The sequence below is a fragment of the Eptatretus burgeri genome, chromosome 4, assembly GCF_056783735.1.
Source record: "Eptatretus burgeri isolate ZD-2024b chromosome 4, Ebu_testis_v1, whole genome shotgun sequence".
Lineage (NCBI taxonomy): Eukaryota > Metazoa > Chordata > Myxini > Myxiniformes > Myxinidae > Eptatretus > Eptatretus burgeri.
The window spans coordinates 76,142,762-76,169,607 of record NC_140964.1 but is presented as its reverse complement, the minus strand read 5'-3'; the positions used below and the strand labels follow the sequence as shown (position 1 = coordinate 76,169,607).

The window sequence follows — 26,846 nt, the reverse complement described above, 5'->3', positions numbered from 1 at the left end:
CATCGTTAAAACTTGTGTCCATATGGAACACAATCTATTCCATTATCTAAAATAAATCTCTTATCATCAAAGGCTCCTAATGCCTTTTTATTTACTTCTTCACTATATATCTTATGTTTCTAACTTCTTATTGTATTCATTTTCCTATATTCTTCTTTCTTATTCATCAAACAATTATAATAATTTCTAAAAGTTATTGATTTTTTTTTATTACATATTTCTTTATTCCCTTTAACCTTTTATCAATCTAATCACCATACTTATAAGCATATGCCTTTGCTCTAAATCCAATAGACTCGCGCATTACTTTTCCACCCAACTCGTCCTTAAACTTACCAATAATCTTTTCATTCTTTTTGAAAATAACTCGCTCTTCTTACTAAAATTACTTGTATCATATACTCCAATATTTTTCTTCATATCTTTATAAACATCATCAGTTTTTATATCGAGAATAAAACTATCAGTGTCCATATACAACAATGAAACATTTTCACCATACTCTTTCTTTAAGCCATTATACAAATAATCATACATCAATATCTTTGATAAATCAAGAACTGCTGTTCCAATATAAATTGGTTTATCCATTACAATACTTTTTTTCATATGAATTGCAGAAAAATTCTCTGAAAAAACCTCTTCTCTCTCAAAACTTGGTTTATTTATCAATCTGGAAGCTTCTTTCCAAGATGTTGCAAATCTAATGTTTTGCCTGTTTCTAACATTCTCCATTGTCTTTCCAAAGACAGCATTATTCATCAATTTATTGAATTCCCCTTCAAATTTTACTTTTGTATTTGTTCTCATATCTGTATTGAATTTAATATATTTTTCATCCAAGAACTTTGTTTAAATTTTAGCTACTCTCAATCCTTCTCTCAAAAACTGTTTCAAGCTTCTCTGATGCAAAACATATCCCTCTTTATCATAGAATGTTGTTAATAACTTTTCTGTTGATTTACCTTTAATATTAAAACTTTTATGATAATCACTTAACCATTCTTTCTTTGGAGTTTCTTTCTCACATGCAAAATGAAGGTCTTTATGCTTATTATGAAGATCAGTCAGGTACCTCAAATCAACTTCAAAATAATAACCTTCTTTTTCCTCATTCAATTCCTCTTGAGAAGAAATAACAATATTCATCAAAGCCTTTTCATATTCCTTTTCTTCCACCCACTCTAATTTACTGTAAGGCAGAGATTGATACATTGCCCATCCATACAAATTATTAGCATCAAAATACATTAAATAATTACAATCTTTTTCACTATCATAATTTGGAAGATATTTATTATTTGCTTTAGCATATCTTTTTGAACATACTTCTCAATCATCAAAAGCATATATACATCACTGATTAAATCTATATCTTGTTTTGTCATTTTCAACATTGCACTCCAAGCTAAACCAGGAGCTGTGAAATAGTGGGCAGGATCTAATCCATAACAATTTTTATGATGACAGAGTGATCTAAAAGCTTCAAACACATCAGCTAACAATAAAACATCTGTTTTGAGATACAAATCATGATATTCTCCAAGGTTCTTTATCTGAAATATTTTCCAAATTTCTTGTGTGTGTTTATATTCCTTATCACTTATCTCTTCTTCATAAAGGTTATTATAGAAACTTTCTTTTGAAGGAAGTTGTGTTTCTTTAAATCTCATAAATGAATCCATATAATCATAAGGATAAATTCCCTTACTTGTAAGAATTTTCTCTACTTTGAATTTAATTCCTTGTTTGAATTTCCTCTCTAGTTAGAATTTCCTCTTTAATCAGAATTTCCTCTTTAGTTAGACTTTCATTCATTGTTTGAATTTTTATTATAGTTAGAATTTCTTCATTAATTTCCTCATTAATTAGAATTTCCTCTTTACTTTGAATTCTCTCTTTAGTTTGAATTTCCTCTTTTGGAAAGAATGAATTAAGATTTGGAAAAGACCCCGTGGAGCTTAGATTTGATGCTAGGTTGGCTCGTGGTGTTCCCATAAACTTGGAAGAATCTAGAAACCTAATATGAGTAAAAGGTTTTGTGAATATCATTTTTGTAAATGAAATATACTTTTGACTTGTGTTTGTTATGGCAGAAATATTCCCTGGTGTTTTTGAAAGTTCATTTATAAATAGATGTGAATCATAGTTGGCACTGTTGTGAAGAAAGACTGGAATAAAAGAAGGAAATTTATAATTCAGATTGCAACAGGAATGAGCGGGACCTCTATATTTACCAGTAAGATGACAATGATCCCTAACTTTAGACTCCTCAATTTCCTCCCCACAAATATGACATTTATTGTTCTCTCCAAATTCCTTTTCCTCTTCTTCAGTTAATTTAATCGGTTCATTTGTTTCTTTCATTAATTTAGTTAGTCTTATACAATCCTTTTCTAATCATTTCACAAACTCTTGTGAAGCTTTTTTCCACTATAAAGTTCTAACTTCTTGTATTCATCACCAACAGCTGGTTTGATATAATAACAGAAACCACAAGGAATATGTTTTTGATATATATTTGCATATTATTCTTTTGGATTAGGAGAAGCAGTATTTATCTTTTTTTAGGAGGATACATTCAAAATCAGCGTATATCACAAATGGGTGCATGATAGATTTATTATAATCTTCAAAAGAAATCTTTTCACCAGGTTTAGGCATTGTTATTACAGCTGATTTATGATTACAACAATATATTGAATGTTGTTCTCATCGTTCTTTTGTATGAAATGAATTAAGACATCGCTTACAAGGATATATTTTGTTTGCTGTTCTGAATACCTGAGAAGAGATTAATCTTGATAACTTATTGATGTATGTATAATGTGAATTCTTTCCAACACTAAAATATAAAAGATCAATGTGTGTTTCTTCATTTTTATAGTTGTTTGAAATTTTTAATACCTGAAATTTATTCTCTCTAGTTAATCCATACACATTAATCGAAAGGTTATTCTTTTTCTCAAATTTAGGAATATCTGTTAGTGGCATTGGGAATTTAAAATCTTTAATGTCCAAGGTATTCTCATATTTCATATATTGCTTTACTCTTTCTGAATTACAATTTGGCAGATGTAAGTGAGCAAGAACAGACCAGAGAAAACATTTATTATCATTGTTCTTAATATTAACAACTGCCTTCTTTAGTTTTATTTATTTTGGTAATTCAATATAAGAAGAAGCTTTAAGAGGGTCTGATTTTAGAATGTGTATATCTAAAAATATGATTTTTAAAATATTAAATCCACTTCCTACCACTGTATTATCAACATCCTCCTCTTGTCTTGATAGTTCTTCATAAACCCCACTATTCAAAAAATCTTGAAATGATGTTATAAAATGAGGATCTGTTCTCATATAAGGAGTTTGTTCTTCATCTTGTCTTTTCATATTCATTTTCACTCCCATATAAAACTTTGAAGTTTTCATTTCTTTTAATGTCTTTTTAACAACTTTTTCAACATCAGTTTTCACTATTTCAATTGATTCAGCTATTGATGATGGACCGGGTTCTCCAAATTAAAAAATCCTTATTTTTATATTCCCTTTAAATGCCCCATCAGTGTTTTCAATATAATTGTCTCCCTTTACTTTAAACTCATTCTTCTTGTGTTTTTGTGATTGAAGATGTCTTATAACTACTCTTCAAAACATCCTTTGAGCAGATATCACAATGTTTTTCTTTCCAACTCAAGAGGAGATATTTGATGAAATTGATTAAATGTATGTTTGTTGGTTTGAAGGTGTTATTTATAATATTTATATTTGTGATTACAAACATCGCAGTACGTTGTATTCACCATATTTATATAATAAAACTTTGCTTAAACTAAAATTTTCATGATGAAAATTTCGTTTAATTTATAGGTGAATCTGTGCTTAAAACCATTTTATCCTCCAACTTTTTTCACTTAATAAATACAATGTTTCAAGACACAAAAGACAAGTTTCAATCAACCTCTTCATTTGTTAAAGATACTGAGAAATATATCAAGGATGTAAAATTGAACAAAGATAAATATAACAATTATTGGATAAAAATAATTATGGTGGACAAGATGAGTTCTTCAATTTCCTTCAGTGGAAGGGCTTTTAGTATACCTGGAAGAACATCAATTAAAGTATCTCTAACAAAAGTTTCTCCTCTCCTTCTGGTAATATATTCAAAACTAGAAAAAGCAATGAAACAAGAAAAAGTTTCAAAAAATAAAAAGCTTATGGATGAAGCTTAAGAAAGAAAAGATAAGACCATCTGTAATATGCAAGCAGAAATTTGTATTTTTTTCAACAACCCTAAAGATGTAAATCCTGATGACATAAAGGATGTTAATATATCGGGTGAAATGACATTTCGTTCAATAGTAGTTAAGGATCATTTTAAAATTACCTTTAATATAAAAAATGTTGTAGTTGAATCTGGTAATGAAAAAAGTATATAGATATCGATGGTAATGTTGTTTCTACTATTTAAATATGAGTCAATATTCAACTGAAGATAATGAGAGTGATTATGATACTGAGAGTTTGTGTTCAAACGTATGAAAGTATAGATGATTCCGAAGATGAATTTTAGTTTAAGTAAAATTTTACTTTATAAATATGCTAGATTTTGAGCCTCTTGAATTCCCTGGTTCTCCATATGACAAATTTGAGAATTGTCCTGCGTGTGAAAGACGGGGATTAAACACAAAGTCAAAAGCCTATAAACAATGTATATTCTGTGATTATCTTCTCATTAATGATAATAAAAAATATAAAAAGGAAAATGATTCTTTTAGATTTACACCAAAAATGAATTACTTTACAAGATTGATTAGAGAAATGAATGTAAAGTATGAGGGCGATAACACACCTTTCCTTACAAGGGAAGAAACTAAATGTATTGGAGAAATGTTCAAAGGATTGTTGTTATATCTTATTCACGATTGTCATTTTCAGGAAAATATCAACACAAGATATTGCATAAATAAAATAATGGATTATCTTGAAATTGAACCTGAACTTAGGATAAAATATAGAGTTTCTAAAAAAGCCCACTAATAAATTAAATAACCTGTTTTCCAAACATATAAATGAATGATTTTTTACCCATTTGGGAAAATAAGATAATATTTAACAACCATAAAAATCTCCCAAATTCATTAAGATGCCTCATAGTTGGTTCAAGCTGATGTGGAAAAACCTGCTTACTTTTAAAGATGCTCCTGACTCCCAACTTTTTAGATTATGATAATTTAAGAATTTTCACAAAGTCGAGTTTTCAACCAGAGTATCAACTACTTTCACAAGGTTTTAATGCTGGTCTTCAAAAAGAAGATATAATCGGTTTATTTAAACTTCAAAAAAACCTCAATGATTATAACATTGAAGATATAATACAACTATTTTGTGATACACAGAGATGTAAAAAGAAATCAAAACCGATAACTTCTATTCTTAGTGACAATACGGATGATATACAGTCTCCCCAAGAATTGGATAAATCAAAAAAGAAGCTCATTATCTTTGATGAGTGTGTTAATGAGAGAAACCAAACGGTAATGGACAGCTACTACACAAGAGGGAGACTTTCTTCTTGTAATTGTTGGGTAGTCGATCCAGTCGAAAAAAAAAAAATTTTTTTTCAAAAAAAAAAAATTTTTGAAATTTGATCTACCCTTATTATCAGTATTTCCGTCGGTCTGTCTCTGTCCCTCTGTTCGGTCCAGTGCTCCGTTAATACAATGGCGATTTCAATGAAACTTGGTTGGTAGGTTCATACCATGACCTAGTTGTGTGCAACTGAAAACCGTTGCTATGGACACCACCGTTGCCTAGCAACGGGACTTTGAAATTTCTGAAAAATCATAAAAAAATTTATTTTTTCGAAAATCAAAAATCGGGCCACGAGCGACTGTGGGCAGTACATTCAGCCATATTGTCAAACATTTCCAGCCGGATCCTATGAAAACTGTTGGAGAAGATAGACTTTGAATGAACCCTGGTCGAAAACAATAAAAAAACGAAGTTTGTTATATCTCAGAGACTATGAGTCAGATATACATGAAACTGGTATGGTCAGTTAATGGTATGTCCTAGTTATGTGTGTGAAAGAACCGTTGCTATGGACCCCTCCGTTGCCGAGCAACGGCCGAAAAACCTCAATGTGGGGGTATTTTAACGAAAAAACAATCTGCAGCATTAACCCTTGAAGCTAGAATCATGAGTTTTCTTGTGCTTAATCCTCAGGTCATTCCCCATCAAACGGGCCCATCACATCAGGTTATATTGGGTATTCGACTACCCATGTCCGCCTACCGGCTTGTATTTATCTTAGTAAATCATACTTTCAACTTCCTCGTCGTTCCATCAGAAACAATGCTAACACTTTCATTTTATTCAAGTTAAATTCAATAGATATAAACAATTTTTGGAGAGACAATTGTTCTACATTATGCAGTAAAAATAATTTGGGATTACACGAAGCACACGACTGAAAAATATAAATATATTGTTGTGAAACAAGATGAGATATTAAATGATATTTTCCAATTAATAAATGGATGCGAAAGAAAGAGCAAGAAGATTTAAGGAACATCAATAGTTGGTTTCAAAAGTTGTAAAACAACAGGAAGACATAAATAAGAAACGTGGACAGAAACTAACTGGTGAAGAAGCATTTGAAAGAAAACAAGATAAATTTTATAAACTGGTTTTAAAAACTTCCCAAGAAAAAATTATAGATATTTCCACAGTTCCCACAATAGAATATACTCCTAAAAAAACTTCAAATGATAAAAGATTTCAGTCAAATGACGGAGGAAGAATTAGAGCATATAGGAGAATTAGAATATGATGATGAAGGATTATTTCAACAACTTGAAGAGATTAATCACCCCCCTGATTATATCGTGAATGCTCTTCAAAACAATGAATATTCAGCGGAATCAAAAACCAAAGCAGGACTCGTTCCAACAGAACAACCAGCAATATTTCATCTTGTTCAAGAAAAGGTATTGATATTTAATGATGAATTAAGGTTCTTGGGGTCTGCTAAAAAACTTCAAGTGATAAAACATTTCAGTCAAATGACGGAGGAAGAATTAGAGCATATAGGAGAATTAGAATATGATGAGGAAGGATTATTTCAACAACTGGAAGAGATTAATCACCCCCCTGATTATATCGTGAATGCTCTTCAAAACGATGAATTTTCAGCGGAATCAAAAACCAAAGCAGGTTTTTCTCGTTCAAAAACCAAAGCAAAGCACTCGTTCCAACAGAACAACCAGCAATATTTCATCTTGTTCAAGAAAAGGCATTGATATTTAATGATGAATTAAGGTTCTTGGGGTCTGCTCAACCCCCTGCTAATATAAACTAACTCTGAGATTAATGTTTCTTCTCACAAAAGATGGAAGACAAACTTCAATTGTGAGGGGTGAATCAAAGTATTTTGATAAACCATTGGATATGAAAAATAGTGATGATAGATTATATATTGATCTGCTGAACCCTGTTAATTATAGGGTTAGTCTTTCTGGTAAATGTAGCAAGAATGAGAAGGAGAAACATTATTCAGGCTTTCAGTATTCATGGTTCAGGTGTTGGTTTTCTTCCAAATGACCCATCACAATTAGTTAATAGACTGTTATTGTTGTTAGGTAGTAAGAAGGCTGGAAATAACAATTGTTTAATGAAGCATCAGCCATTTTAGACCAGTTGATGAACATGAGAATAATTAATTAATAAAAATCAATATAAACACATTTTATCTCATATTAAATAAGATGAGAAGCACAATCCTTAGTTTTAATTTCACAACAAGTGACCACACATCTTCATTCCGATACCCACTACAACTTGACCCAACAAAAGAATATGAGGCATCTTTATTGTCCATGGAAACTTATAATACCTTATTTAATTAAACCGAGAAAAATGACAAGTTTAGTTATAATCCGGGAAGTGGATACAAAACTATAACAGTCTCACCCGGAGCATATGAGATTAATCAAATATCTTCTGAAATTGCTCGTCTTATGAAGGAACAGGGTGATGAACCAAAAATATTGTTATAGATATTCAAAAACGTACTTCAAAATCAACGATTAAACTTAAAAATAACTACAAGGTTGATTTCACATTTGATAATTCCACATGTAAGTGGTTTGGTTTAGTTTAACGTGTTGACATCTTTTGAGAGTTATTGACATTTTGACATTTCGAGAGTTATTGGGTTTCTCCTCAAAAAAGATTGAAACTAATGGGACGTTTTACAGTGATAATGTCATTCAAATATCCTCAGGAATAAATTCGGTATTAATTCACTGTGATTTGATTGATGGTGCTTATAATAATGGAATAAAAACAAATGCAATATTTTCATTCACCGCATACTCAACCCCAATTGGTTATAAATTCAACATGGAACCCAAAAATTTGGTTTATCTCCCTGTGTCAGGAAAAACCATACACAGAGTAAATTTTAGGATAACTGACCAAGATAATCGTATGATTTCTTTTCATGGAGAAGTTATATCCATCAGAATTCACCGACGTGAAGTTTTCCAATAAATAAATACGATGATTGTGAGGAAACATGAGTTGGGGAAAATATAAAATAATTACAGGGGATGGGATGTTCCTTTCCCCATACTACAAGGGTGAAGGTATGTATCTTGGTAGAGGATACTATAAACCTAAGAGACAAAGGAGTGTCGGACATCAATTTAGAGGAGATGGGATAATTGATACTCTAATGGGTATCGGTTCAACTATTCTTAAACATAAAGACCGAATTGGTTGAACTGCTTCTGCTGTGGGAAATGTAGCAGGTGCTGTAAAGAGCATAAAAGATGCCCAAAAGGATTCTCATAAATTACAAGCAATAAAAGAAATTAAGAAAGGCAAAACTCATTTGTCTCCCCAAGAATGACAGAAAATAATTCAAATACTTGGGTCAGGGTTTCAAAAGTTTTAACACCTTTTTTCCTGAATAAATACAAGTATGGAAGCAATTGATAGTATCTATGATTTGGATGAGACTATTATCATCTCAAACACCACTAAAAAAGAAGATTACTTCAAGGTAAATGCAATAACTGGAACAGACTGGAATGCAAATGGTACAAAAAGTTTTGAAATAAATAATCAACAAACTTATTTGAATCTATCCGAAAGTTTCTTGTTGTGTAAATTTACATTCACTAAGGCTGGGAATAACACAAACGCTACACTCATCAATGATTTCTTCTGGAAAATGTTTGATAGTGTTCGTTTGTACATTGGAACAGAAAAAGTTGAAGCGGTTGATTATGTCTCTGCTGTATCTGAAATGATGAAATTTACACTATATTCATTCAGTGATAAAATGGGAAAGGGGTCTGTCGAAGGTTTTATTCCTGATATGTCAACGGGAACAACCACAGACCCTGGATATATTCAAAGGAAAGGAGCGTATAATGACGATACAAAAGCAGTTAATAGTTTTACTGTGGCAGTTCCTCTTAAAGGTATATTTGGATTTTGTGATCATGATAAAGTTCTGTATGGTCTTAAAATTAGATTTCAACTGCAAAGGAATGATAATGAAAATAGATTACTTTTTGGTGTTGGTAGTGCTTTTGGTAATCAGAATAAATTTGTAATTGATGAAATGAGTTGGTATCTTTTTGAATATACTCCTAATCTTAAAACAGAAGAGATGTTGAATAGAAGACTTAACTCAAAGAAACCACTCAATGTATCATACCTCAAAAGAAGATGTCAACACGTTAAACTACACCAAACCACTGACACGTGGAATTTGGGTGTTCTGGAAGGAAAGCCACGATATCTGTGGATCATTAAAAAAAACAGATGGTGATACTGTGACTGATAAGAATAATGCATTGACTGATAATGCTAAGGTGAAACAACTTTGTGTTTCTCTAGATGGAACATTTTATCCACGAGATAGATTGGAAATTAATTGGGAAAAAAATGATTATGCTGAAGCATACAAGTCTTACCAAAAGGTGTGTGAAAGTAATGGAAATAAAGAACCTATTTTGGATACGACAGCATTTAAAAGTTTGTATACAATCTATGCGTTTCATCTGAGTGCTCAAAAGGAAACTATAAAGTTGAATCGAGTGGATACTTCTTATACATTGAAAGAGGAGAGAGTGAAGAAGTTGATACATATTTTTTGCTTTTGGAAGAAACAGAATTACAGATTAATACAGATAATGGTGTTATGATTAGTCTCATAATTTTTTTGTTCAATAAATGAGTGGCAAAGTACCAACTGGGGTATATGTTAATCAAATCAATCTTCATAAACTATCATCTTGTGTTCAAAATCAAAAGCCTTGTACGATTAACGTTAATACAATTCAGAGAAAAGGAGCAGTAAGAATTGATGTTTTGCTCACAAGAGAACAGGTTAAAATCTTGAACGATACTGGCTCACTTAAAATTAAAATGACAAAACCAATGTTGAAAAAATATTCAATAAGAGAGACGAGTGGAGGATTTCTCCCATTTCTAATTCCTTTATTTGCTGGTTTAAGTGCTGTTGGACCATTGACGGGTGGTATTTCAACAGCGCTGAAAACTGCCAACGAAAGGAAGGCTCAATTCCGGGCTCAAAAAGAATTGGAGAGACATAACAAAGAATTGGAGAAACAAATTAGTGGAAGTGGTGTAATTGTAGATTTTGCTGAAAAACTTGAAGGTCTGTGAAATAAGAGCGAGAGATGAACCTTCAGAGTTTAGGCTTTATTCCATTTGATTGGAGCCGCTTCTGTGGGCACACCGGGGAATACAGGTTCAGCTAGGAGTACATAAGCAGTAACGTATACATGTGCAGTTAACCATTGCAGACAATCCGCGTAAGCACGGAGTTCGATATAATCTCCATTCTCACCAGTCAATGAGCACCTTCAGTTAACGAGCATCAAGTGGACAGCCGATGTCAATAGCAATGCCCCGGGGACAATCACTCGTGCCGCAGAGACCTCCCCTTATACGCGAGACGCACAACATGTGATCCCGCGTCATGTCCCTCAATTCACGTTAATTCACCACATTCTCCCCACCTTTAAAATGTAACTAGGGGCCCATCTTACACACCATGATTGCTTTAGCACTATAGGAGTATACATTTCAAGCAACGCGGACTAATAGATCTACAGAAGCATACATGCCAAGCAGTGATTATTTTGAGTTGTAGGAGCATGGAAATGAGCATCGATATATGATATAATGGGCATATAGGAGCATGAGCAGCGAGAATGCCGATAATCCCCTTTACAGATTGAGTCGTCGAGGGGGCCTTATTCGTCGACCTCTCCGGGAGTAAACGGCAGTTTCACTTGAGGGAGACTCCCGATCCTCTTGGTGAGCCTCGACTTGTGCCGGGGATGACTCCTCGATCGCTCTCGGGTGGAACGCGGCAGCCCCGTCGCCTGGCGGAGTTCCTGGGGGGGAAATGTCAGAAGGAGGAGTGCCTGAAGGTGGTGTACCGGCGGGAGGAGTACCTGAGGGAGCCAGATGGCGAACCGACACAGTGGTCTCCCTGCCATCCGGGAGCCTGACATGAGCATACTCTGGATTAGTGTCAATGAGTTCGACCCCCTCCACCAGCGGTTCATACTTGCTTTGTCGTACCGGGCGTTTCATGAACACTGTACCGGGGTGGGTCAGCCAGTTGGGCACCGTTTGACCGTCAACATAACGTCGTTGGTGAGTAAACATACGTTCGTGAGGAGTGGCATTTGTGGACGTGCAGAGCAAAGAGCGTATGGAATTCAGAGCGTCAGGAAGAGTAACCTCCCATCGCTCGGGGCCCAGTCCTCTCGATTTCAGCGCCAGAGTTACGGCTTTCCAAATTACTCCATTATACCGTTCCACCTGCCCGTTTCCCTGTGGGTTGTAACCCGTCGTTCGACTAGTTGCTATGCCGTGCTCTAATAGGAATTGTTTTAGCCCGGCCGACATGAAACACGGCCCTCTGTCTGAATGTATGTACGAAGGTCTCCCAAACATAGCGAAGAGGTCAGAGAGACATTTTACGACAGTGCCCGAGGTCATATCCGAGCACGGAAACGCGAAAGGGAACCTTGAATATTCATCAACAACGGTGAATATGTATCTGTTGTCTGTTTCGGTCGGTAGGGGCCCTTTGAAGTCGATGTTTAGTCTCTCGAAGGGGGAAGTAGCCTTGATCAGTCTGCCAGATGCCGCGCCATAGAATCTGGGTTTTAGTTCAGCACAAACAGGGCATGAAGCATTCATTTGTTTAATATCTTCAACAGAATAGGGAAGATTTTGTCTGCGTACGAAATGTGCCATCCTGGTTACCCCTGGGTGGCACAGAGACACATGGAGGTCTTGCAAAGCCTGACTGATTGTTGCCGAACTGTAGACCCGGGAGAAGGTATCTGCAGCAGGGTTTTCTTTCCCGGGCCGGTAAACAATGTCGTATCTGTAGCAAGCTAGGTCTATCCGCCATCTCATAATTTTTTCATTCTTAATTTTCCCGTTATTTTTCCCATCAAACATGAAAGCCACGGATCGTTGGTCCGTAACGAGCGTGAAGTGGTTTCCCAGTAAATAATGTCTCCATTTCCGCAGCGCTTCCACGATGGCGTACGCTTCCTTCTCTATCGCTGAGTGTCTCTGCTCGCTTCTAGAGAGAGTTCTCGAGAAGAACGCCACCGGCCGCCCAGACTGATTAAGTGTAGCAGCTATGGCGTGATTTGAAGCGTCGGTCTCCACCACGAAGGGCACCGAGCTGTCGATCGATAAAACCACGGACTTACTGATATGATCCTTGAGATTGTGGAAAGCTCTTACGACAGCGGCATCTGGTGGAAAGTTTTTGCAATGCACTAGGGGATGTATTTTCTCGGAGTATTGCGAAATCCATCTTGCATAGTAAGCGAACATCCCGATCACCCGGCGCATTGTTTGCAAGTCCTGAGGTGGTGGAAGCTCACGGAGCGGGCGCAATCGCTCAGGATCAGGCTTAATTGTGCCGTCGGCTATTGTGTAGCCGAGAAGGTCAATTGACCTTGCCGAGAATACGCATTTCTCGTAGTTGAGAGTCAGATTATATTTTCTAGCAATGCTCAAGAATCTGTCCAGATTCCTATCATGTTCCCTCTGATCCCTACCGCACACTGTGACATTATCCACGTAAACAAAAGTGTCTTCGAGGTTTTCATCTGAGATGATGTCGTCCATAACCCGTTGGAAGCAAGCTACTCCATTCGTGACACCGAATGGTATCCTTCTGAACTGGTAGAGGCGCCGCCCTGCCTGGAATGCAGTGTACGGTTTGTCTTCCTCTCGGATGGGAATTTGATGATAGGCGCTTCGCAAGTCGATGGTACTGAATACCTTATAATTGGCCACGCGTTCGACCATCTCATCTATGCGCGGCAGGGGGTAGGCGTCGAGTTGGGTGAAGCGATTGACCGTTTGGGAATAATCGACAACCATCCGTTTCTTATGGTTCTGACTGCTGGTTACTAACACCTGTGCGCGCCATGGCGAATCGCTCGGTTCTATAATTCCCTCCTCCAGTAATCGCTTGGTTTCCGAAGTGATGAAATTCATGTCAGCAGTGGTATATCGCCGCGATTTGATCGCTATCGGTTTGCAGACCGGCGACAAGTTAGCGAACAGCTGGGGGGACGTCACCTCCGCGGTGGTCAACGCATTTAAAATTAGACGAGGCTTGCTTCCTCCAAAGGGTATTTCGACGCTCGTGTGCTGCTTGAGGACATTATGACCCAGAATTACGTCTGCGCACAAATCACGAAGCACCAGCACCTTTACATCCCGATGCGTGTACCCTTTTACGTCCAATTCAACATTGCAGTACCCTCGTACGCGGGATTGTAGTGAGGTGGCGGCCATGCATACTGTATTGTCAGTCGGGTGGATTACCCATTTCCTGCCCTTCACTAGCGAGCTGTTGACGAAACTTTCAGAGCTACCGGTATCAATCAGTGCCTCAGCCATATGCCCGTTAATTCGTACGTTGATGATAGCCTTGGATAGATTCCCCGGGAGGCTGCAGTCAATTTATTTTGCGAGTAGAGAGCCGCAGAAGTGGGTTTATTTCTCCTTAGAGTAGATTTACATACCCTGGCATAATGCCCTTTCTTGTCGCAATTCATGCATGTGGCATCTCTGGCGGGACATTTTTGACGAGGATGCCTTTTGTACCCACAAAAGAAGCATTTACCAACAGGAGCAGTTGCTGAGGAGTTTGACGAGGTCTGGGTATCCGGCTCCTCGGGTGTTTCTCCATCCCCTATGTCTGGCTGTGTCTGTGCCAGTGGGGTTCCTTGGGTTCCCATCGTAGCAGCGTTCATGAGCAGCATCGGTGTCCCAAATGACTCGGATTGCTGCTGAGCCGTATCCATCGCTCGAGCCTGATCGACTACCTTGTCAAGAGTGGGTTGCGCTTTCTCTAGTAAGCGTTGCCGTATGTGGGCTGATCTGAGTCCTTGGATGAATGCCTCCCGGGTCGCTTCCTTTCGGTGTTCCTCGGCGCTTACCGCCCGGAAGCTGCCGTCTTTTCCCAGCTGATTCAGAGCTTGCAGGAACTGATCGATTGTCTCCCCGGCTGCTTGCTTGCGTGTGTTGAGAAGATGTCGTATGTATACCTCGTTCTTGGGCTTCACGTAGAGCGCTTGCAGCACCTCGATCGCTGCTTCGTAAGTGTCGCACCCCGAGAAGAGCCTGTACACGCTGGGCGAGACATGATTCACGAGAGCGGCAAATTTGTCAGCTCCCTCTGCGATGATGGTCAGATAGTGTGAGAAGGAACAGAACCAATGTGACCATTTCATTTCTGCGTCAGTCGCGTTCGGGTCTGCGTCGAACCTCTCTGGTTTGTAGATCTTGTCCATCTTTGGTTGAGAGAGCCGAGAAAATTAAATGGAATAAATTGAAATGAGAGCGAGAGATGAACCTTCAGAGTTTAGGCTTTATTCCATTTGATTGGAGCCGCTTCTGTGGGCACACCGGGGAATACAGGTTCAGCTAGGAGTACATAAGCAGTAACGTATACATGTGCAGTTAACCATTGCAGACAATCCGCGTAAGCACGGAGTTCGATATAATCTCCATTCTCACCAGTCAATGAGCACCTTCAGTTAACGAGCATCAAGTGGACAGCCGATGTCAATAGCAATGCCCCGGGGACAATCACTCGTGCCGCAGAGACCTCCCCTTATACGCGAGACGCACAACATGTGATCCCGCGTCATGTCCCTCAATTCACGTTAATTCACCACAGTCTGTCTGATAAAGCGAGATTGTTAGTTGGAGATATGCTTTCTTCTATCGCACAAGCAGGTGTAAAATTAACTAAAAGGGGTAATGGATTATATCTTTCTAATAAATAAATTAGCATTGATGAGTGGTTTAAAGAATTTGGAAAGAATACATCAAATTTACAACTTGTCAAATATTGTAAGAAATTAAAAATTCATAATGTGGTTATTTGTATGAGAGATGAATTAACAAACGTGCCTAAACATACAAAGAATATTATTATGAACTTAGAAGATAATAATGGGAAAGGTTGTCATTGGGTTTGTATTTTTAATAGTCAAGACAAATATTATTTTGATAGTTTTGGTCTTCCACCACCTGTTGAAGTTATAAAATTCTTACAGAATGGTGTTTATCAAACATTTGAAGTCCAATAATTAAATTCCAAGTGTTGTGGTCAATTATGTCAAAATGTGTTATTTTAACTCGACAAAAATAAAAAAAATTGTATGACATTTTTTTTAATCTAATATAAATGACTTATGTTGGTAAAGATGGTTCTATCTTTGGTGTATCCCAAGAACTGGATATTGATTTATCAAATTATTACACAAAGGCACAGGCTGAACGACAGAAATATAGTATAACAAAAAATATTAATATGAAAAATGCTTATAAATTAAAAAATTATCCAAGCCCGACTGACGCGAATGACTTGGTGAGATTAAGCGATTTATCACAATATATATCCTTAAATAAAACGGCCGTGTATTCCAAAGATACAGAAGTGTTGATTTTATCTCCAGGTCATACAGAATTCACAGTTCCAATTGAAATATTTTTTTTTTATAAAGAAGGGCATATCGTTTGTATGAGAATAGAACAATGGGGGTATGAAATGAATGATTTAGGGTATAATTGGTCATTTAAAATTGACCTAGAAGACCTGGAACAATTAAATCAGTCTCGTAAGTAAGAATATTATCCACTTGGTATAGAGAATAAGTTTTGTGGAAGCACGATTAGTAAACAACAAATAAAATAATTTAATAAGGGTAAATATAATAATGGTTTTGCCCTAGTTTATATCATGAAAATAGAAAAAAACAGGATTATATATAACAAGTCTGAAGAGGATGATGGTTCACGAGCGGTATATGATGATGTAGATTGTTTCAGAAGTCAAGTATGAGACAATGTGATAATGTTTGACCAAGTTATAAAAATGATCACCATGATGTGGTGCGAGTGACAGGTTATTAGCTGCAAAATGTTGAAAACCCAGTTTCGTTCAACAACTTAAAAAATTTGACCTTTGCATAACCTTTAAAGGTTATAAAACAATGTTGTGGACATTAAAATAAGGAAACAGGATATGTGCTATAGCTTATTGAAGAAATTCGTCGAAGAAGGTCGACAACCCGGTTCGATTCCCACAACTTTGAAAATTTGACTTTTGTGACCTTTAAAGGTCAAGGATTATGACCTTTGGTGCAAAACTTCCTCTGGAACATTCCAGGAACAATATAACGTCATATAGGCTATATGGCATTTCGCACTCATCGGATTATTCATACTTTGATGAAATCAGCGTAAAAACAAACTTGAAGGGGGCGCCACAGGCAAGGTGTTCGAGATAGAGCAAAATGGTTTCAAGACTTTAGGTGGGGAATGATATCAAGATTATGCATAAAACATATTGTCATCCTCGCCCTCAAAGTTTGGGCGGTCGGATGATTTTTATGTCAAAATTCGAAATTTTCTAAGTTCGTGACCTTGTGACCTTGATCTTGTGACCTTGACCTTGGGACGAAAATGAAAAATCGAGCTCCATGGGGCTATGCAGTTGCCATTGGGTTAACCAAATACCGAAACCACTGCCAGATTCGACAAACCCCTCGAAGAAGATGGATTTTTATGTCAAAATCGCAATTTTCTAAGTCCGTGACTTTGTGACCTTGACCTTGGGACGAAAATGAAAAATCGAGCTCCGTCGGGCTATGCAGGTGCCACTGGGCTAACCAAATACCGAAACCCCTGCCATATTCGACAAACCCCCTAGGAGAAGATGCAAATTGAAATCGGCTACCCCCTAAAAACACAATTGGCAATTTTCTAAGTTTGTGACCTTGTGGCCTTCACGTTGGGACGAAAATGAAAATCGAGCTCTGTGGGGCTATGCAGGTGCCATTGGGCTAACCAAGTACTGAAACACCTGCCAGATTCGACAAACCCCTCGGAGAAGAAAATTTTTTATGTCAAAATTCACAATTTTCTAAGTTCGTGACCTTGACCTTGGGACGAAAATGAAAAATCGAGCTCTGTGGAGCTATGCAGGTGCCATTGGGCTAACCAAATACCGAAACCCCTGTCAGATTCGACAAACCCCCGAGGAGAAGATGCAAATTGAAATCGGCTACCCACTAAAAACACGTTTTTTGGGAGTAGCTCCGCCCATAATGGGCGCACCACGCCCATTTTCAGGAAAACGCAACTAGATCATGATATAAACCTCCCACCAAAAATTTGTCAGGATCAGATCAAAACCCATGGAGCTCTGCTCGGGACATACAGACATACAGACATACAGACAGACAGACAGACATGCAGACATGCAGACATACAACAATAACGAATATAGTGGTCACTTATTTTTTTTCGTGAAAATATTTTTTCGTGAACCAATAGGTAAGGAAATACAAAATGATTTAACTATGGGAAGTTGGGGAGGTGTTTCGTGTCATAATATTATTGTCATATATTTCTAATACATAAATGAGACCAAGAAGGCTTCAAGAAAATTATCATTTCTGTATCCAAGCATACCTTCAAGAAAAGGGTATTCAGTATTTTAATAAATATGTTCCACAACATAAGAATGAGGTATTTTCAATAAAAGATTGGCATTATGCTGATGTTGATAAACCGACAACTTTAGATTTAATTAAAATGTTAAATAATGAAAAAAATTATAAAGTTAAGAAAATGTAAGGCTCTTTTAGAAATTCAAAAGAAATTTTATTGGTTTCCTGTTGTAAAAAAAAATTATTTTGGATACAGGAATAACAAGAAATCCCGATGAATATATGTATGATATTCTATGGGGTGTAAGCGATTCAAGGGTAGTAAGGGACGAGGAAGGAGTTGAAGAGAGAGAAGGAGGAAAGAGAGATTAGAGAGAAGGAGGAGAGGGAGGAAAGAGTGAGAATAAATAAATATAAAAATATGGAAACCAGTGAGATTAAAAAAAAGATTGGGGGTATTACAGAAAATAAATGAATCTCAACGTACCGAAGAGGAAAACAATGAATTGACAAGTCTGTTAGCAATATTTTCGGCAAGACTATTGACATCGTTTTCAGGGAGAAGATATTAAACGAGAAAGTGCAGATAAAGATTATATTATTGGTGATGTTGGTGTGATTGGCTTTGCTTAAATTTTTTCATTTATTTCTTAAATAAATGGAAGAGAGTGAAGGAATTTCTGAGGATTCTTTGTTTTAAAAATTAAGATTCAAATGTGCATGTTGGAAACTAAAAAGGTTTTTGCACTCTGCAGGAATTTTTCTCATAAATAAATGAGTTATTGTCTCAAATGTAAAAAGAAAACTAATACTAAAAAAATCTCATATTTTAAAAGTAAAAATAACAGGGTTATACAAAAAAGTATATGTTCGGTGTGTGATTCAAAAAAGTGTCAATTTATCTCCAAACACAAATGTGGAGGAGATATACAAAAGTTTTTATCAGGAAGTAAATTTACAACTACTGGAATACCAGGGGAATTACATCTACCAGGGTATTCTTTCTGTGGTCCAGGCACAAACTTGGATAAAAGGATTAGATGAGGCAGACAATCCTAAACCATGGAGTAAACCCATCAATAGGGTTGATGAAGTGTGCCTGAGTCACGATATTGATTATGGGAATACCACAACTTTGGAAGAAAAGCATGAAGCCGATAGAGAAATGTTGTATAATTTGTCTCTGATACAAAATCCAACCTTGAAAGAAAAAGTTGATAGGTTCATCGTGAAGATGATCAGTGCTAAATTGAAACTTGGACTTGGAAATTCAAAAAACTTGTAGACTCCAATGATATCATTAAGATTGAAGAGCAATTAGCTGATGAATTACATAAACCAATATTCACAAAGTTTCAGAGAAGGAAGGTTTATTCCAAGGAAGTTGATTATATCTGGTCCACTGATTTGATTGAACTCAATAATGATAAGGGGTACAAGTATGCTTTAACCGTAATTGATTTGAGGAGTGTATATATATATATATATATATATATATATATATATATATATATATATATATATATATATATATATATATATATATATATATGTGTTGTCCCTTTAAAAAACAAAACAGGTAATACTCTTATGTTAGCCTTTCAACAGATATTTAATAAAAGTAAGAGAAAACCTAAAAAATTGTGGACTGATGAGGGTAGAGAGTTTTATAACAGGACATTTATGAATTTTCTAAAAAATAACTATGACATTATACAGTACCTTTTAATGAAGGAAAAGCCGTTGTTATTGAACGTTTTAATCGTACCTTAAAAGAGAGACTATATAAAATATTCACACAACTCAGCTCTCAACAATGGTCATCTTTTATTCAAGATATTGTGGATAAGTATAATGACACGATTCACACGTCAACGAATATGAAACCATCAGAAACATTTACAAAATTAAAATATGAAAAAGAGATTAATGTCAGAAAACCTAAGTTCAAAGTTGGTGATATCGTAAGAATATATAGGTGGAAATCTCATTTTGAAAAAGGTTATATTAAACAATGGACGAACTAACTTTTTAAAATTGTTGATACAATAGATACGGTTCCTTGGACTTATAAGATATATGATTAAGAAGGGGAAGAGATTTTAGGTTCATTTTATTCACAGGAATTACAAAAGACAAAACAAAGCAAATAAAAAACCAATGTCACCTGCAGGGTGACCCATATCTTGCCAAAAGGTGACCACATGTGACTTCTTTAAGGTCACACTGAGGTGAACAGAGCTGCTATCCACCAGGAGCGACTCCTTGAGGAATATCTGCCTAGGAGAGATTCCGATGAGAATCGTTCTACAGAGTAACCATGAAAAATATGCGTTTGCCTCATAACGTCACCAAATGACGTCATAATGTCTCAAGCTTGACATATCTAGAAAGCACTCATCAAGGTGTTCATTTTGAGATACTACACGATATGGTTCCTAAAACTTGAAAATTTGACCTTGGGGTCAAATATGTTTGACCTAAGGTGCTAACCATGAAGGTCAAGGCCAATCGCCACCAAAAATTAATCAGCTGAGCGCCAGACCATGAACTATATTCCCATGAAGTTTGAAGACGATCCGATCAAAATTACTCAAAAAATAAGGGTTTCGTCGACTCCCCTGATTTGCGACAGTGACCTTGACCTTTGACCTTGACCTTCAAAATTTTATGCGCTGAAAGGGACCTCTATAGGCCTCTGATATGCGAAGTTACAAAAATTTCCAATGATAACTGTGCTCTGCAGAGTGATTTATACGTGATTACAGACAAAAAAAAAACAAACAAAAAAACATGAAGGTCAAGACCAATCACCACCAAAAATTAATCAGCTGAGCGCCAGACCATGAACTATATTCCCATGAAGTTTGAAGACGATCCCATCAAAATTACTCAAAAATAAGGCTTTCGTCGACTCTCCTGATTTGCGACAGTGACCTTGACCTTTGACCTTGACCTTCAAAATTTTATGCGCTGAAAGGGACCTCTATAGGCCTCTGATATGCGAAGTTACAAAAATTTCCAATGATAACTGTGCTCTGCAGAATTTTTTTATACGTGATTACAGACAAACAAAAAAATAAAAAAAATTAAAAAAAACAAAAAAAAACATACAAGCTGACTAACATATCTTGCAAAAACTTCGTTTTGGCAAGATAATAATGCCCATGGGAGCAATGGGTTGGCGCTTCTCTCCCCTCTACTATACACCGTTGTGGACACTTGAGGGCCAAGTCCGAGGTGTATAACAGGTGGCATCTGCCGAGGGTTAACTTAAAAATATATAATGTGTGTCAAGGGGGACGTTCTTAGATCTGTGAACCCAAAACACAGAATCCTCAACTGAATAGTCAAGGCTTAACTTTTGTGTGTGTGTGTGTGTGTGTGTGTGTGTGTGTGTGTGTGTGTGTGTGTGTGTGTGTGTGTGTGTGTGTGTGTGTGTGTGTGTGTGTGTGTGTGTGTGTGTGTACCCCCTCCCCCCTCCCTCACATTCAAAATCTAAACCCCCGCCCGAACCATCACATTCAAAATCTCAACCCCCCACCCAACCCTCACCTTCAAAATCTCAACCCTCACCCCAATCCTCACATTCAAAATCCCAACCCTCACCCAACACAATGTCTTTTTTTTAATACTTATTTCATCAATATATTTTATGTTTTTTTTCTCTTCTTCCAATTCTGTCTTTTAAAGCTTTCAGGTTTGATGAAGTAGAAAGGGGAAGTAAGAACCTTCCTGCATCTTCTTCCCAGAACTAACAAATATATTTTTTATGTTTTTTTTCTCTTCTTCCAATTCTGTCTTTTAAGGCTTTCAGGTTTGATAAAGTAGAAAGGGGGAGTAAGAACTTTCCTACACTTTCTTCCCAGAACTTTCTTGATATTGCTCTCATCAAGCACCATCCAACAAAGAACCACATCGATAGGTTGAGATCCCCAAGAGTCTTGGTGTAAACCACATTTCAAGTCTCCAAAATAAACCCAACTTTCCAAGTCTCCAAGGTATAACCACATTCCTGTTGAGTTTCCAAGATATGTATCACATTGTGAGTTATCAAGCCAGAACCCACATTTCAAGTCTCCAAAAATATAACCATCTAACCAAGACTCCAAGGTAGAACCACAATTTCCAGAAATATTGTGGGTTTCAGTGATAGATCTCACATAATATAACTGTGGATCATCAAGGAAAACTCCATTTTTCCAATTTTTATGGGTTTCAGTAATAGATCTCACAGAGTATAACTGTGGATCATCAAGGAAATCTCCATTTTTCAAAATGTCTGAAATTTGTGAGTCTCTAAGGTAGGTTCCATATTTACAACCATCTTGGCAGAACCCTTTTCCCGAGTCTCCAAGGTAGTTATTTAAACCATCAAAGCAGAACTCATTTACTGATTTTTTTTTTTTTCTCAAAATTTGTGAGTCTTCAAAGTAAAACTTGTATTCTGACTCATCAAGGTATAACTTGTTCAGTGGGTATTGTCTTGATAACTCGCAATGAGTACTATTGCTGTAAAACTCTTTTTCAGGATTTTGCTGGTCTCCAAGGTATAACTCTTTGGTTGGGTCATCAAGGACGAACTCGTTCTGTTGATCTTGGTTGCTCATAAGGTCTTCAACCAAACCAACAATTTCATCCCAAGTTGTGGCAAAAGCAGTATTTTCATCTTGTTTTTCAGATACAATTTCCTGTGAGAGAAAATAATAATGTATTAATTAAGTGATTTAATTATTAAATGATTATATGCTTAAATCAAACTCTGTAAATAGGAAAATAAAATCTTACCTCAATAGATAAGAGGTTTGAATCCAGTTCATCAATTTGAAGGTTTAGTTCCATACAAGTAGTAGAACACCAAAGTCATCCCACTCAAGTTCAGCACAGCACTCCATTGTCAATAAAAGTAAAAAATGTTTAAAATGGAGTCTGGGTTTGAAGCTTTTATCGAGAAAGACTGGTGTGTGTGGTTTCCTTTGGAAATTCCCTGGGCAAGCCCAGGCAAGCCTTCGTTGGGAAATTTTTTCAAAAACATAACATTCTAGAATTTTCTAGTGAATTCTTTGTGAGTCGGAGATTAACTGGAAATGATGCAAGAGTAGGCGGGGCTTCGGAAAAGTGGGCGAGGCTTATGAAAATACCTCGTGAAAAGTGGGTGGGGCTTAGGAAAAGTGGGTGGGGCTTCGGAAAATGCCTCATGAAAAGTAGGCAGGGCTTATGCGAAAAATAATCTGAGGCTCAGGAGGTGGTCAGATGAGATGAATGAGAGAAGTTTATCATTTCATAATGACACAAAAGGGGTATCTTGAAAAATATAAAGATTCAAATGTTTTATTTTTAAATATTTTAGATGGGGATTATTGTGCAAAGAAAATTAAACTATTGAAGGAATTTGAGAATGAACAAATCTTTATAGGTTCAATGAGTGAGCTAAACAATATGCATTGGTAATTTGAAAAAAAAGTGCCCCTTGGTTAAAAGGGGAGGCTATTAAAATCTCCATTCACTTACATGTTTTAGATATTTATTTAGAATCACCTTTAACAAATCACAGTATATTCACCCGACGACTTTACGACTTGAACAAATCTTTATAGGTTCAATGAGTGAGCTAAACAATATGCATTGGTTATTTAAAAAAAGTGCCCCTCGGTTAAAAGGGGAGACAAATAAATATACCTTGGGATAAAAGGGGGTTTTTTGGGGGGGGGGGGGAAATATGAATCGTTGAGAATCCCCATTCACTTTACATGGGGAAAGTGAGCCAGAATCAGTATATTCACCCTACTGACATGCGATCTACTCGACTCAGCAGCCAAACAGAGAGTTATCGTTTTTTTCTAAAGTCAGTCTCGGTTCAGGTAAGAGACGCTCTTTGAAGGTGATGTTGCGCATGGAAAAAATGATTTTATCCCTGATCATGTTATTAGTCTTGGCAAATTTGCATGCCTTCGCCATGATGTGCAGCTTGTTCAAGTACGATTCAAATGACTGACCTTCAGACTCGCCGAATTCCCAGAACTTTAATCGCTCATGGACAAGGTTCTTCCGCTGGTTGCAGTACGTGTCGATCACCTCTTTGACAGTTTCGAATATCTTTGAAGCAACCGCCGACTCAAACGGGAGGTTCTCGTATACATCCACAGCATCTGGCCCAGCACAGTTCAGCAAGATGGCGACCTTTCGACTGTTGCTCATCGACTTGAGGCCGGCAGCCTCAAGATACCAGTCAAGGTCCTTATTCCAGCATCGCCAGTTCTCAGCTACATTCCCATCTTGCCGGAGATAACCAGGCAGTTTAAATTCCATCACCGTTTATGAAGAAGAAAATCCTGAATCTCTGACACCATGTAATGACGACGGACACGAATAGGATCACCTTACGGGGACCAACTGCTAGATTTATTGGTGCATGTACACACATGTACAGGCCAGAGGAATACAACCAACCAATCAAGCAAGCATATAACTCACAATATCATAATGCATGTAGTATGTCAAGGCAGGAATTTCTGTGCCGGCGATAACTCTTTTCCTCTTTGCAGGAGACACCGGGGAGGAGGGGGGGGGGCGTGGGGCTCTTTAACGTCCACACTTGAATGCCAGCAGCTAGGATATCCGACTTAACGTCCATCCGACGAACGACACACTTTGTAAAGCACCGCCTTAGCTGGGAATGACCAGGTTAGAGTCGGGGTTGAGCATCGAACCCAGATTACGAAGGTAAGTGTGCCATTGTGCCACCTGTCAGAACACCTTCTCTCTTGTATGGTGTGCACCCAGAGTTGGCGACATTAGGGGTGTGCGTCGTTTGAGAACTGGTCCCGCAGTCAAACTTCCAATGCCACCTGCTTGCTTCTCTGGCAGTCGTTTAATCTGTTCAAACTGCTGCAACACCATGTTGTTTTTCATATCGAGAATGATTTTTACACTGTGTTTATATCTTTCTGTGTGCAGTATGTACTATCCAGCCTGCACTTCACCTACCCCACGCTGTTCCAGGGGTAAGTATGATTGCAAAACGAGGCTACCTGGTACCTATTTACAGCTACTAGAAATTATGGCAAGGGGGGGTGGTGAGGGTGAGGGGTTATGTTATTAGCCTTATTCAAATGGGTAATTAAAAATACTGGTGTTGTTGCTGCTGTACTGGAAAACTTGGAGACAGGAATACAGTACAGTATTGTAAAGGGTTGGGACCCTCTCCCACCGAGAGTGGCGCTACACGATACACATTTACTGTGCATGGAGAATTTGCGTCCCCCATCCCCTCTCCCAAAGACTACCGGCAAAGATGAAAAACACCCCTATACATGAATTGGAGTCATGCTGATCCAACATGGCATGTCTGGATGTAATCAGCCCAGAACTGTAGGAGTAGCATGACCACACACACACACACACACACACACACACACACACACACACACACACACACACACACACACACACCGGTGAGTGAACTGAATAGTAAGGATTCAACTGTCGGTGTTCAATCGGTTTAAATATCATATTCAATTTGAACTGTTGTACGGGGTTACTCATTCAATGCTTACACTGTATTTCAAATGGCAATTAAAACTGTAAGCAGTGATGCAGGGGCCCAAACATCCCTTGTCCAACATGAGGCAATTTCAAACCACGTGACATATGATGTCATAATTTTCACACATTATATCACATGGCAAGTTGGTCACGTGTGCCAAGTTTCAAACACATCAGACACGAGATTTCGGAGAAGGGTTTTATAGGTTTTTGTTCAATCCAATATGGCCACGAAACCACTTTATGGATGACACATTCATGACGACCATACAAACATACGGTTTCGGAGAAAAAGATTTAAAAAAAGAAAATAAAAAAGTTTTCTCTTAAATCCAAGCTGGTTGCCATGGTGATTGCAAAATCAAAACTCGGAAACAATATGCATCAATTCCCGTTTGCCCCAACATTCAAAGTTTCAAATCAAATTCACATAATTAATAAATGTGAAGTTTCAAATTAATCGGAGCAGCGGTGCTGACGCTCCAGCTTCCACAAAATTTGACGCAAAACTAAAGAAAATACCAACAACAATGGGAGATCAAGCATCTGTATGCTTGATCTCCGAATTAATGTGTATAAAGCAATAATTTATTGATCAAATATGAACAATATTTTTGGAGATTTATTATTTGCTGCTACTTGGGGATATCTGGAGGAAAATCACTGCTAAAAGTAACTATTAACCATTCAGGTGCACTCAAACTCTTATTCACAGCACGATGCTCACCAAGCTCTCTTCCTCTTTCCTCTGCCTTTCCTTTTGGCTGTTGGCTTTCAAGCCCATCTCGTCATCGTGATATGGCGCAACGACCCCCATCTGTATGATGCCAGCTGCCCACGTGATGCGCCTAAGTAGCGAATCTGCCCACGAGAAAGTGTGATTCGCATATCCGTGATCACGTGGTTCGCTTTTCTGGGACACCTGATTGGGGAGGGTTCGTGATCACGAGCGTCTTGTGTGGAGCACTGGAACCTCGCTCGTATTTTATTTTAATAAATCTAACACTGAAAAACAAGGGATTTCCCAAGGCATTATATTTCTGCTGATATAATAATATTTGATGTCACATCGTCATTTGTTACACAAATATCTTAATGATCCATAATTTTATGTGAATAGCTAAATTCTATGTGAACTTGTTCATGGGTTGTGAATTTGGTCCCCCTGACCCTCGCCCCCTCCCCCCCCCCACTGCCATGGAACCCAGTCCCCGGGGGCAAATGCCACACTCAGTA

The 26,846-nt window shown here is 37.3% G+C and overlaps 1 protein-coding gene across 7 annotated transcripts in view; it reads left to right on the top strand.

The window, feature by feature from the left end:
* The window catches only part of SLC35D4 (solute carrier family 35 member D4), a 98,664-nt gene that overhangs the window by 12,754 nt on the left and 59,064 nt on the right, over positions 1–26,846 (top strand). For 5 of the 7 annotated variants that reach the window (XM_085878750.1, XM_085878749.1, XM_085878752.1 and 2 more), the window contains exon 2: positions 25,023–25,069. The exons of the other annotated variants lie outside the window; for them this stretch is intronic. In XM_085878750.1, coding sequence (XP_085734876.1) covers positions 25,023–25,069 — 47 coding nt within the window. The remainder of the gene's footprint in view (positions 1–25,022; positions 25,070–26,846) is intronic. 7 annotated transcript variants of the gene reach the window in all.